Source organism: Lepidochelys kempii, chromosome 1, assembly GCF_965140265.1.
Source record: "Lepidochelys kempii isolate rLepKem1 chromosome 1, rLepKem1.hap2, whole genome shotgun sequence".
In the NCBI taxonomy this organism is placed as follows: Eukaryota; Metazoa; Chordata; order Testudines; family Cheloniidae; genus Lepidochelys; species Lepidochelys kempii.
In genome coordinates, this window is record NC_133256.1 from 322,339,930 (window position 1) to 322,352,303 (window position 12,374).

Below are 12,374 nucleotides of genomic sequence, written 5' to 3' on the forward strand. Positions count from 1 at the left end.
TTTTGATGTGCTGCTTGGAGATTATAAATGAGAAAGGGCGAGAAGGGCTAGTAGTAAGATGATGATGAGACATATAAGCCCCTTTCTAGCACCTATCATATTCTAATTCTAGCAAAAGCTTGTTTATATGGTAGAGTTCAAAAAGCTCCTAGCAAAGAAAACTTTTACTTTGCAAGTAGTGAGAGATGTTGTGAACAGTGCAGGGGCAAAGGCATTAACGCTTAAAAAAAAAAGAGACCTCTTTAAAAGCAAGGAACATACAAATGTTCACCTTTCACCTCTGTGTCACAGTTACAATCAAGTGCTATGCAAGTAGTGACTGAAAGTGATAGTATCTGATGGCTACTTAGTGGCCTATCTGAAATGAACTGATGGCTTCAACTTACTTCCAAGAGGACATCTATGCACATCACAAAACCATAACCACAACTGGTACCTCTGTTTGCTATCTCAGCAAGGAGGGCAAGAATTCAGTGGCTAAGGAACGTGAATTACTCTCTCCCCTTTAGAGGTGATCCCGTCAGGTCACAGCTAAGGATCACTTGCAGAGCAGTTTGTGGGAAGCCTTCTCCAAAGACAGAAAAAGAGACATTGAACACAGAAGTGGCTCCTCCAAGCGGACTTTCAGCCTCACTAGTGCCTAAATCTCTAGCACAGTCAGAGGGAAGTTTAAGATGTAACCCTTCCTGACCCTTCTAAATGTTTCAGGTGGAGCCAGGAAGAAAATGGGGAGCGTGGCTTTTTCTTTAAAATTTGTTTTCCCCTTGCCTAAAAAAGTCCCCTACAGTTCCAAGTGCCATTTCCGTCATTGCTTCAGATCTCTGGTTCAAGGGGAGCTGGAGAATTGTGATCACAGGACCTTTGTTACCAAGCAGGAAGACTACTAGCAGCCTTGGACAATGGGTGCTTCTTTTCCAAAATGGCCTATTTTCTTATTGCAGCTCTGCCTGGCTCCTGACAGAACTGTATTCACACTGGAGGATAATTATCCTTGCTATTTCTGTTAAATAAGCTGATTCTTGAGTTGGCTTTTAAAATCTTAAATAGAACATTAGACTTGCCATGCTTATTCAGAGTAATGGCTTATCTAGTCTAATACTGTGTTTCCCACAGTGGCAAGAACCAGATGCACTGGGTAAAGGTGCAAGAAACCCCTGAAGCGAGCAATTATGAAATAAATTCCCCATAAGAAAAGTTCTTCCTAGCCACATCTGTAACAGATTGAGTAACATGCCCTGAAGCATGACAGTTTATATCCCTTCCAAACGTCTTTTATTTTTTTGCTTTTTTTTAATCCTTACTATTGTAATGGTGGGTGCTCATTATCCATTTTTTTTAATCCTGCTAAACTCTTGGTCCTTAATAATATCATGTGGCAGGGAGTCTCACAGGTTAATACTGTCATGTAAAAAGTAGCCTATTATCATTTTTAAATTTGCTGCCTTTCAGTTTCACTGAACGTCTTCTGTTACCCTTTCTCATAACAACAAGAACCAGAAGTGCCTGGCTTACATTCTTTATACTGCTCATCATTTAAACCTTTCTTTCCAGGTGAGAGTGTACCATTGATTTCTATAGTGATGTAACCGTTCCCCAGAAGTTCTGAGAAGTTCCTCTTGGTATTGTTCAACTCCTCACTGCCTTCTACTCAGTACTGAGCTTTAATGAAACTATCTAGTTACAAAATACTCCTTTGTGTTATTTGCACGCATGCTTTTTATGTTGTTTTGAAGGCTCTGTTTAGCTGCAGAGAAAAATCTATCCGTCACTTAACAGCTTCCACCCTGCTTTATCACTGGTATTTTTTAAGCAGAAACACATTGTGAACATTTACTTTTACCCAATTATAGAGGGTGAACTACAAAAGGCAAGCAAAGATTTTCAGTGCTTGATTTAGCTTTTGCAAAAACATCCAAGTTAGAACTCCAAAGAGAAATATTGGAATGTACTGGATTGTATTGTGGGAGTATTGTATTGTATTGTATTCTGGGAGGCCTGTAGATTACAAAGGAAACATTCAAAACATCATACTTTCCTTGGCAAAATGAACACAGATTTAAAAGCGATAATGTAAAAGTAATGCTGGATTTGGTTTTGGTTTAGTATTGAAAAATTTAGGTTTTTTAAATTGTAATTCAAATTTGGGGAAAAATAATGTTCCCCACATGTGATACTTTATTTCAAATGTATTTTAAAAACAAGCTGTATTTGGCCTATTTCAAGTTTTGCTTGACAGAAAAGGAAACTATGTTCCAAAGCCTAAACTGTCCCCCAGTGTTCTTCAGTCATCCAGCACTCTTTGGTGACTGGCAATGGGAGCTCTCCCCCTGCAACTGAATGTGGCAGCAATTCTTCTGCACTTTCCAGTAATAAGAGGTGAGGGTTACCATCTTCTAACCCAACTTTAGATGCCAGGGGTTTAGAAAATGGACCAAATCTCACAAAACTGGGGAAAAAGTATTTCCAATGTAGGCAAAGCACGTACCTTTGTGGGATATAGAACATGTGCTGGGGAGGTGGTTTGTAGAGAACACCATCATAGACTGGCCACAGACCACTTAAAATTCTGAAAAGAGAACTCTTTCCACAACCATTGGGACCAGTGATTAAAAGATGCATTCCTTCCTGTACCTAAAATAGTCATGAAAATGATAAAAACAACCACCTTTCAAAATATATCACTTTTCACCATGAAGCCATGGTGTATAATGACACAATCTAGCACACCCCACAATGAAACCACCTAAGCATTTAGTTTAAGGAAGTATAAATTGTGAAATTGGCTACAACTCTTATTCAGTCTCTGTTTGAAAAACTGCATTTGCACAGAATATGTGGATTCAAAGAGCAAAAGCAAAGGAACCAGAAGAAATCGTATTTACTAGCTCCAAAGATGTGTTTTTTCTAATTTAGGAAACAATCCAGATGGCTATGCTATTACTTACAAAAGGCTATTTTGTGGAGGGGCATGAGTCATTAGCACTGAAACCTTTTTTAAACATTTGGGCACTTTGTGTCTTGGATAAAATCTAACTGCAGTTCATTTGAACATGTAGCAAAATTAGACCCTAGTCACAGAGAGCTGGGAAAAACATGCCCAAATACCATATGTCACTATCTATAATGAATCTTGATTTCAATATTCATTGTACTGAATCTACAAATCATATTTAGAGTCAAATATTCCCCTCAAGTACTTGAATGCACTGACTTCAATTTGAGGGAACTGTAAGGAGTTAAGGACACTCAGTACCTTACAAGCGTTAACATTCCTATAACTATACTAAACACCATCACAGTCTCATTAAACAGCGTATGGTATTTTTTATACAGGTGAATTAATTGCAAAGGGGTGAACTTGCAAAGCAGTGAATAGGGATGTGTGGCATGACCTTAAGTGAATGAATTGAAGCAGCATGAGCAAAGCCCAATGACTTGGAAAATAAACCTCAAAATTCCATTTCTGCTTATATAGTGTCATTTTTATGCATTTCTTTATTTATACACACACACACCCCTTTGTTTATTCACCCTATACACCCCTATACTTCCCCCCACCCACCCACCCACACATTAGCACTGTTTGTGAATTCTCTCTATAAATCTACTAGGTAAAGTGTACAAACATACAGGTATCTCTGCCTGAATGTCAATCCATCATTTTATAGTGTTAAACGAAATACATTTAAAGTAGCTGGGAGTTTTGCCAAATTAAAGGCCCTATTCTGCCAGGTGCTGACTATTTCCTTAAAGATGCTCTCTCTCTCTCTGTCTCTCGCACACACCCAGTATACAAATACAGAGGTAACATAAGCAATTAGATGCATAAATGAGGTAGTGGAAGTTCTCATGCAACTTTCCAATGCTTTCACCTATTTCTATATAATTACTGCACTGACAGTCAGTATTGTGACATATTTTGGAGTCATTCAATAAATGAAATGCATTAACAATGTGATGCCAATAGGAATCAATTGCTATTTGCAATAAATCACTGAAAACAATGTGAGTTTTTACTGAGCAAAGATTGTAGGATTGGACCTGCAGATTATACTGTCAGCTGTTAGTTACTATTGCTCCTTGGAGTGGTCAAGTGAAGTTCCACAGACTCACTGTTTGCTCTAATGTTGTGGACTTGGAAGATTTTTAAAGCATCCCAAAGGTGATAAGCACCTCAGTCCCCCAGAAATTCAATGGGAGTTGGATGCAGAACTCCCTTAAGCAATTTTGAAAATGCAGCTGTAGTTTTTAATCTGACAATGACACAAGTCAAACCATTCCTTCTCCTCTCTCTCCATTTTCTTTGAGCAGGATACACTGTACATATCTGATGCATCCGATGAAGTGAGCTGTAGCTCACGAAAGCTTATGCTCAGATAAATTGGTCAGTCTCTAAGGTGCCACAAGTACTCCTTTTCTTTTTGCGAACACAGACTAACACGGCTGCTACTCTGAAACCTGTACATATCTGCCTCTAGTGAGCCGCTATGCCTACCTTTCTTGACTTCCCCTCTTCTCCAAGTATTTAACATAGGGTACATGAACTCTGTGTTGTTTTGTGTTAATGTGATGGCAACAATCAGAAGATTCTTGCATATCATCTTACTTTGAAGTTTAGTCTGGAAACCACCACATCTCCATTTGGGGTAATAATAGGAACATTTTCACAAACAATTCCATGATCAACATCAATAACTTTTCCTACAAGTTAAAAAAAAAAAAAAGTTAGTGAAACATTCAGGGGGGCAGTGAGATCTAGTAGTCCAAGAACAGGGCTGAGAGACACGAATTTCTGGAGTTTATATGTCCCTTCATGCTTTGATCACCATTCAGAGGACATGCATCCATGCTGATGATGGGTTCTGCTTGATAACGATCCAAAGCAGTGCGGTCCGACGCTCGTTCATTTTCATCATCTGAGTCAGATGCCACCAGCGAAGATTGATTTTCTTTTTTGGTGGTTCGGGTTCTGTAGTTTCCGCATCAGACTGTTGCTCTTTTAATGCTTCTGAAAGCATGTTCCACACCTCATCCCTCTCAATTTTGGAACACACTTCAGATTCTTAAACTTTGAGTCGAGTGCTGTAGCTGTCTTTAGAAATCTCACATTCGTACCTTCTTTGCATTTTGTCAAATCTACAGTGAAAGTGTTCTTAAAATGAACAACATGTGCTGGGTCATCATACGAGACTGCTATACCATGAATTATATGGCAGAATGTGGGTAAAACAGAGCAGGGGGCATACAAATCTCCCCCAAGGAGTTCAGTCACAAATTAAATTAATACATTATTTTTCTAACGAGCAACATCAGCATGGAAGCATGTCCTCTGGAATGGTGGCAGAAGCATGAAGGGGCATGCGAATGTTTAGCATATCTGGCACGTAAATATCTTGCAACGCTAGCTACAAAAGTGCCATGTGAACTCCTGTTCTCACTTTCAGGTGACATTGTAAATAAAAAGTGGGCAGCATTATCTCCAGTAAATGTAAACAAATTTGTTTCTTTTAGTGACTGGCTGAACAAGAAGTAGGACTGATGGACTTGTAGGCTCTAAAGTTTTACATTGTATTGTTTTTAAACTATTTGTAATAAAAATAATAATATAAAGTGAGCACCGTACACTTTGTATTCTGTGTTGTAATTGAAATCAATATATTTGAAAATGTAGAAAAACATCCAAAAATATTTAATAAATTTCAATTGGTATTCTATTGTTTAACAGTGCAATTAAAACTGTGATTAATCACGATTTATTTTTTTGAGTTAATCGCATGAGTTAACTGTGATTAATTGACAGCCCTACGTATTTTGTTAAATCTTAAACTAATCCAAATAAAGAAACAATTAAATACAGGATTGTTACAGGTAAATCTGGTAGCAGTGCCTATAATTACGGTTGCTTTACGCTTTCCATTATAAGGCCCTGTTTTCAGTTGCTTATAACTTTACCAATCTGTAACTATTTGGGCTGAAATTTTCCATGTTGGGCATTTTCCTCAGGCTGAATTTTGCAAAGTTTCAGCTAAAATATTTTGGTGATTTCTGGGAATGAGATTAGGGGTGTTCTTCCTATCTTAAAATAGTTCTTACAACCACTTAGCTGAGAAGCTCTGTTGCTTCCAAGCTCTGGAGCAGGGACTTGAAATTTGGCAGACAGGTCACCCCAATGTCAGGGATGTGCCTTATGCCATCTCCATGAAAATTCATCCAAATTTGGCCAAGTTATAAGCCTCTGAAAAAAGTCTGAACATAAAGGTGTGGTAGAATTTGGCAGCCACATTCTCTGAATATTCCATCTGTTGCCTTCCTCATTTGTCAGAGAAGTTGGAAAATGTGTAGTGAAGGAGGCAGGAGACCATCAGAAGAGAATATATAGTCTTATGGTTAGAGAATTAAAATGCTATCCTGGAGAACTAGATTCTACTCCTTGCCTCTGCCATATGATGCTGGACAAGCCATTTGAACTAAAATGATCACCATTGGCCACTAACTGTGTGTTCCTTATTTTCTAGGTGCCTGACCTCAGACAGCTGGGACCAGATTTTCAGGAGTGCTCATGACTTCAACAGAAGTCAAAGCTGCACTTTGGACATATAAGGTGTTATAAAAATGCTAAATTATCTGAAACACCTAGTCATCTCAAGTTGGGTACCTATGACATATTTGTCCTTAATTTCTCCATGTCTCAGTTCCCCAGCTAGAATACAAGGATAATAATACCCTAAAACCGACCTTGTGAAGATCAATTCATTAACAGCTGTAAAATATGCAGATATTGTGGTGAGAGTTGTACAGGCAACATTAATTCTGGGATTTCCTAACATTTGAGTGCTTGACTTTGAGACCTTAAGGTTCTCTTAATGGAAGGGGGTGGGAGGTTGTTTGTTTTGTTTTGTAAGGTAATGAGGCATATAATTGATTGCACTGCTACAAAAATAAAGTGATGATCCTTTTTATAATTCTGAATGATAAGATAAGGAATGACTGTAGTAAAGTAATATATTATTGTTATTTTACTAAAGCATTTAAAAGGTTGTATGCAGGGTAGTTGCAGCCATGTCAGTCCCAGGATATTAGAGAGACAAGGTGCGTGAGGTAATAACTTTTAGTGGACCAACTTCTACTGGTGAGAGACACCCGCTAAAGAGCAGCTCTGTGTGGCTCCAAAGTTTGTCTCTCTGACCAGTACAAGTTGGTCCAATAAAACATATTACTTCACCCACCTTGTCTGTTTAACAGGTTGTCATTCTTTCTCGGCCTACACCAGTACAGTTATGGGCTGTAGTAAATACAGAGGCTAATAGAACATTAGTTGATGGCACAAGTTTATACTGACGATTAAAGAGGAAATAAGTGGTGTGGGTCAATGCAAAAAACTTGCCTTAAAAGACAGTTTAAAATATGGATTTTTCTTTTAATAATATGCACACTTACATGCATGCACACATGTGCACAGATACCCACACACACACACATACCCCTCCACTGTTATAAATTCCTATTCAGGGAATTCTGAAATTATGAAGGCTGAAAGAAAGGAAGAAAAATGTTATTCCAGTGGAACTTCTGATGGGAGAGCCTCCGAAAATGTGTTTCCACTACAGTTGCAGAGACTACAAAGTCTTGGTATGGGCTGAAGGAAAAAGAATGGGATGCTATACCGCATTGAAACGTCAGCAGGGTTCTCAGACCCAAGCTGCAGTCAGTCTTTAAAATAACGAGGTAGTCATGCTAAAGAACAATGGCCTGTGGGCCAAGTACATTAATTTACTACTTTATGGACTAAAAAACCCTTTTCTCAACCACATTACAAAACAGAGTCTATTATAAAATGTGGTTTATTTTATTGGTAATCACACATTGTTGTGTCCTACAAGGTCAAGAAAACAGTTAATGTTTGTGCCGCCTCAGGGTGTTTATTATGACCCTGTTGAGAAATCTGTGCTGAAGGGCAATAATGTTGTAAGAGAAGGAAAAAAAAGTTTCATATATAGTAGTTTAACTCCTTCACCTCTGAATAGCTACATTTTTTCCTGTGGGGGTGGAGAAGGGATTTGGTTTGTCAGCAGCAGCTGGGAAACAGAAATGGAAGGTGTTCAATGTGGGTAATCAAGAAGAGTAAATGGCAAAAGGCCATATGAGGGGACTGGGGAAGAAACTGGATGGGGAATAGAGACAGAAGGTGGTTAATGGGGCACAGTAAGAATTCAGTCACAGAGGACACATACACAGACCTTAGGTGGAGACAGAGGGGAAATGACAAAATGTAGAGGGTAGGAGGAGCAAGGGGAAAGGCAGGCAGGAGGGTTGGAGCGGATCAGAAAATTTTTCAGCAGAAAATTGCCTTTTTGTTGAAAATATGAAAACTGAACATATTTTGGTTTTCAGTGCCTGAGGTTTTTTAGGCCAAATCCTAGTAAAAACATCAACGTTTTTCTCTTTTCAGATGAAAAGTTTCAGGTTTCAGTTTTCTAATGAAAACTAAAAAAATTTAAAGGAAAGCAGATTCTTTCTGGGGGAAAAAAGTAAAAAAAAAACCAAAAAACAATTTTCTGTGGAGGTTTTGATGGAGAATTTCCAGCCAGCCCTTGTGAGAGTACATTGGGAAGGAATCTCAGGGCTGTCTGCTGGGGGGCATAGAAAACTGCAAAGAAGTGGGCTAGGAATATGCAATGGGAGGGGAGTTGATCTGTGGCATCTCTGAAATAGCAGCAAGGGTTGTGTAAAGAAAGGCTTTGTTTATACCAGTAAAGTTGCATACTAGGCTGAAGGGTTTAACAGGGTTTAAAAGAGAACTGGATAAATTCATGGAGGTTAAGTCCATTAATGGCTATTAGCCAGGATGGGTAAGCAATGGTGTCCCTAGCCTTTGTTTGTCAGAGGATGGAGATGGATAGCAGGAAAGAGATCACTTGATCATTACCTGTTCTGTTCACTCCCTCCGGGGCACCTGGCATTGGCCACTGTCAGTAGACAGGATACTGGGCTGGATGGACCTTTGGTCTGACCCAGTATGGCCATTTTTATGTTCTTATGAAGAGTTTATAGAGAAAAGTATCAAAATGTGAATTACCCACCCTTGATTTCTAAGGGGCCATCAATACGTAGTTCTGCTTTATCTTCATTCTTGCTGTTGGTTTCAATCTCTTGAACAACAGCAGTTCTTTTGTAAATGCCCCTTTTCACTTCATCAAAGACTGAAAACATATTGTACACTCGAGCTGTATAGCCTGCTAACTCGGTGACCTGAGAAACAACAAATAATCTGTTTAAATTACATAATCTGGAAACTGGAAATTATATACTTTCTCTAATAATTTATGGATAGCATTCCCAATTGTTTTGACTCAGTACTACTTTGATTTCATTCTGGATTAAGAATAAAAGGAAATTTTTCCTCACCAATTAATTTTCTTTCTTTGAGATCTTCTCTGACAGTCCCGCCAGATGCACATGTACTGTTCCTATCCGCCAGCAGATGGCGACATTATGTTGAGGGACAGATTCTAAACTGATGTAAATTGGCATAACTCGAATGAAGGCCTTAAGAATTTTTAGTGCTGTCATCACCAGCAAATAAGGGGGCTGCTGGCTCCCATCTATCAGCTGAATCCCCTAAAGCAGTTCCTATCATTGCAATTTATTGTGCAAAATACACCAGATGCAATTTTTAGACCTTGGAGTCCTCGTATAAAACTTGTTGTTTGAAAAAGTCCTGGAAATTTGCAGAAGATAGTGCTAAGCTTGAAGGGTGGAGGCCTGGGCTGGCAGAAGATATCAAAGAAAGAAAATTTAACACATACGGAAAATTTTCCTCTCTTTGATTTTCTGTGCCAAGCCAGATGTTTGGCTACCTCCAAAAGCAACGCTGTGCCATTCAGTAGGGACTGATTATACCTCATGAAAGCTGCCTTCAGCGCTCTCACCAAATGATGAATCAGCTCATGCCTGAACATTACATTTGCTGAACACTACAGGTTAAACAGTGAAGGACATATACCCCAGGTGGCTGCCTTCCCTATCTCCTGTAGTTCTGTATACACCTTCCAGGCCACGATGCATTTAACTTTCTAATGCCACGCACTCTGAATGCTTCTGGGACTTCCTTGCTGGCACTGAAGCAACTTTCCCTGACTAGAAACTTCATTCTCTTGGAAGGAATGGATTTGGATGCAGCTCACTTTGTTTTTCTCTCTTTCTTCTGTGGCACTCATGCTGCTGTTGTGAGGCTCTGAACTGCTGAGCTTTTTTGCGAGATTCCTAACACCCATCCTGGGTCAATGGGGAGAAAAGCATGCCAGTGTACCATTCTATTTAATTGCTAGAGCATCTGGCTGCTAGAATTCATATCTCTAGTCCTGCTAAAATACTTCTCTGCTGTTCTGTTGGACTCTGTGGCAGTCTAGTCTGTTTAGGTCTTCTTCTATTGTGACAAATTCTCTCAAAAAACTCACTCCCTAGCATATTTAGGATCTGTTTGGCTAGTCTGCTCTATTGCATACTCTGACTATGGGAATAACAAATAGGATGGCTAAGGATGAATGGGGGGCTGCTTTCAATACCTGGTTTTCCTTGGCCATATCTTTGCTCCAGGTTGGTTTATTTGAGTGAGAGATGGTGGCTGTTCAGTGTACCCACACCAAAACATTTTTCAGCATGTGGTGAAAGTGCAGAGGAACAAGTCCAGCTGTTCTCCTCTGGATATGACAGATAGTTTTCACTGACAGAAAGGTATGAATCTACTACGGGGTCATGGCGTACCCCAGGTGTACTCCCTTCTCTACACATTGGTATCTGTACTCAGGATTCCATGGGTAGGCTGAGGCCCCAGAGCAACGGAGACTCAAATGAGAGAGGCATCTAAAAATGTAGGGAAGGCTCTCCAGCAGACCCTGGCAAAGGTCCCATGAATCCTCCTTTGGATAAAGATCTGCTCTTCTGCCTGGACCTTGGACCCCCTGCAATTAAGGGGGCCGCTGGGGGACAGGGCTGACAGGGTCTTAAGGAAGGGTCTTGACCTGTTTTATTTTTACCTCGTCATCCTCTATCTCACAGGAGAGGAATCCTGTGGGGTAAATCTATTTTTTGTGTGAAAGCCAAGCAACATGGGCACTTCCTACTCCTGAAATGACTGCAGCAGTTAGCCATATAGTACTCTTCTGAGGGCTAGCTCACTGCACTCCACGCTGTCTATGCCTCTTATGGAGCCTCATATTGGTGCATAACTGGAAATCCTCCTAGACCTTTGATGCCTGCTCAAGGACTTTCTCCTTTGTTCAGGCCTGTCTCCACAGCCATTGAAGATACTGATCCTCAGCCTGCTGGAGACAGAAACAAATGAGCTCTAGGACCTGGTAAGCCCCTTATCTTGCAGGGTGATGACCTCACCAAAAAGTCTCAATGTACTGTTTGCATCTGCTGGCAGAGAGTAATTACACCCAAGCATCTGCAGTAGTATAGAACAGTGCTACTCAAAGTGGTGATCCGCGGACTGGTGCCGGTCTGCGAGCCATCGGCTGACGGTCTGCACGCACATTGGAAAAAAAAATTGCCGGTCCCCCATATCAGATAGCTTGAGAAGCACAGGTATAGAAGACTGAAGGGAAAAGTATTATTCCTAATATAACTGAATGATTCCCAGGTTCAGAAAACACAAATTCTGATGTCGAAAGCTAGGAGAGGCAAAAATAGCAGAACAATGAGTATAAACGTGCATCTAAACAGTATGCTTCTTTCTGCGGCATGCAGAGTACATACCGCGTAACCACCCTGCCCAGCACGGGTATAAATAGCACTGTAGACAGTCAGGCACGACTTAGGCAAGTAAAGTAAAGGGGGTGGGTATGTATCTGAGTACAAACCCTACACAGCTCCAACTTGCCCAAGCCGTGTCTCCTCGTCTACACTGCTATTTCTAGCAGTATAGTGTCGCACTAACTCCCCATGGCCGAAGCCTTTTCCTGTTGCAGGAAAAGACGCAACCGGGGGGAGACAGAGGGGAAAGGTTTTGCCAGCTCCTCATTGCTGGAGTCCTTCCCTGCCGTAGGAAAAGACTCCAGTAGAGGGAAAGGCTCTGACAGAGGGGAGCTGCTAGAACCTTTCCCAGCTGCCTCCCCCATTGCCAGAGCCTTTCACTGAGACATGTAGCAACACGCCACAGCGTGAATGCAGCATGCTTTTCACTGTAGCATGTAGCACACGTATCTTACACGCCACCAAAAGTGGTGTGTCATTTACACATAGTCTTAAAAAACAAACAAATCAGCTAGTTGTAGTAAAGCATTTAGAGGTAGCCCGATCCAAACCTGGTGTTAGAAGACACCTCTGGTATAAGGAAGTGTAACTCTAGACAAGTCCCATAATTGCACAAA

At 40.4% G+C, this 12,374-nt stretch overlaps 1 protein-coding gene across 3 annotated transcripts in view; it reads right to left on the bottom strand.

Annotated features, from left to right (window-relative positions):
* The window catches only part of ABCD2 (ATP binding cassette subfamily D member 2), a 67,840-nt gene that overhangs the window by 43,015 nt on the left and 12,451 nt on the right, over positions 1 to 12,374 (bottom strand). For 2 of the 3 annotated variants that reach the window (XM_073328418.1, XM_073328420.1), the window contains exons 4-6: positions 9,081 to 9,249; positions 4,607 to 4,701; positions 2,486 to 2,631 (exon numbers count right to left, since the gene is read on the bottom strand). In XM_073328418.1, coding sequence (XP_073184519.1) covers positions 2,486 to 2,631; positions 4,607 to 4,701; positions 9,081 to 9,249 — 410 coding nt within the window. The remainder of the gene's footprint in view (positions 1 to 2,485; positions 2,632 to 4,606; positions 4,702 to 9,080; positions 9,250 to 12,374) is intronic. The other variant, XM_073328419.1, reaches the window with a different exon arrangement.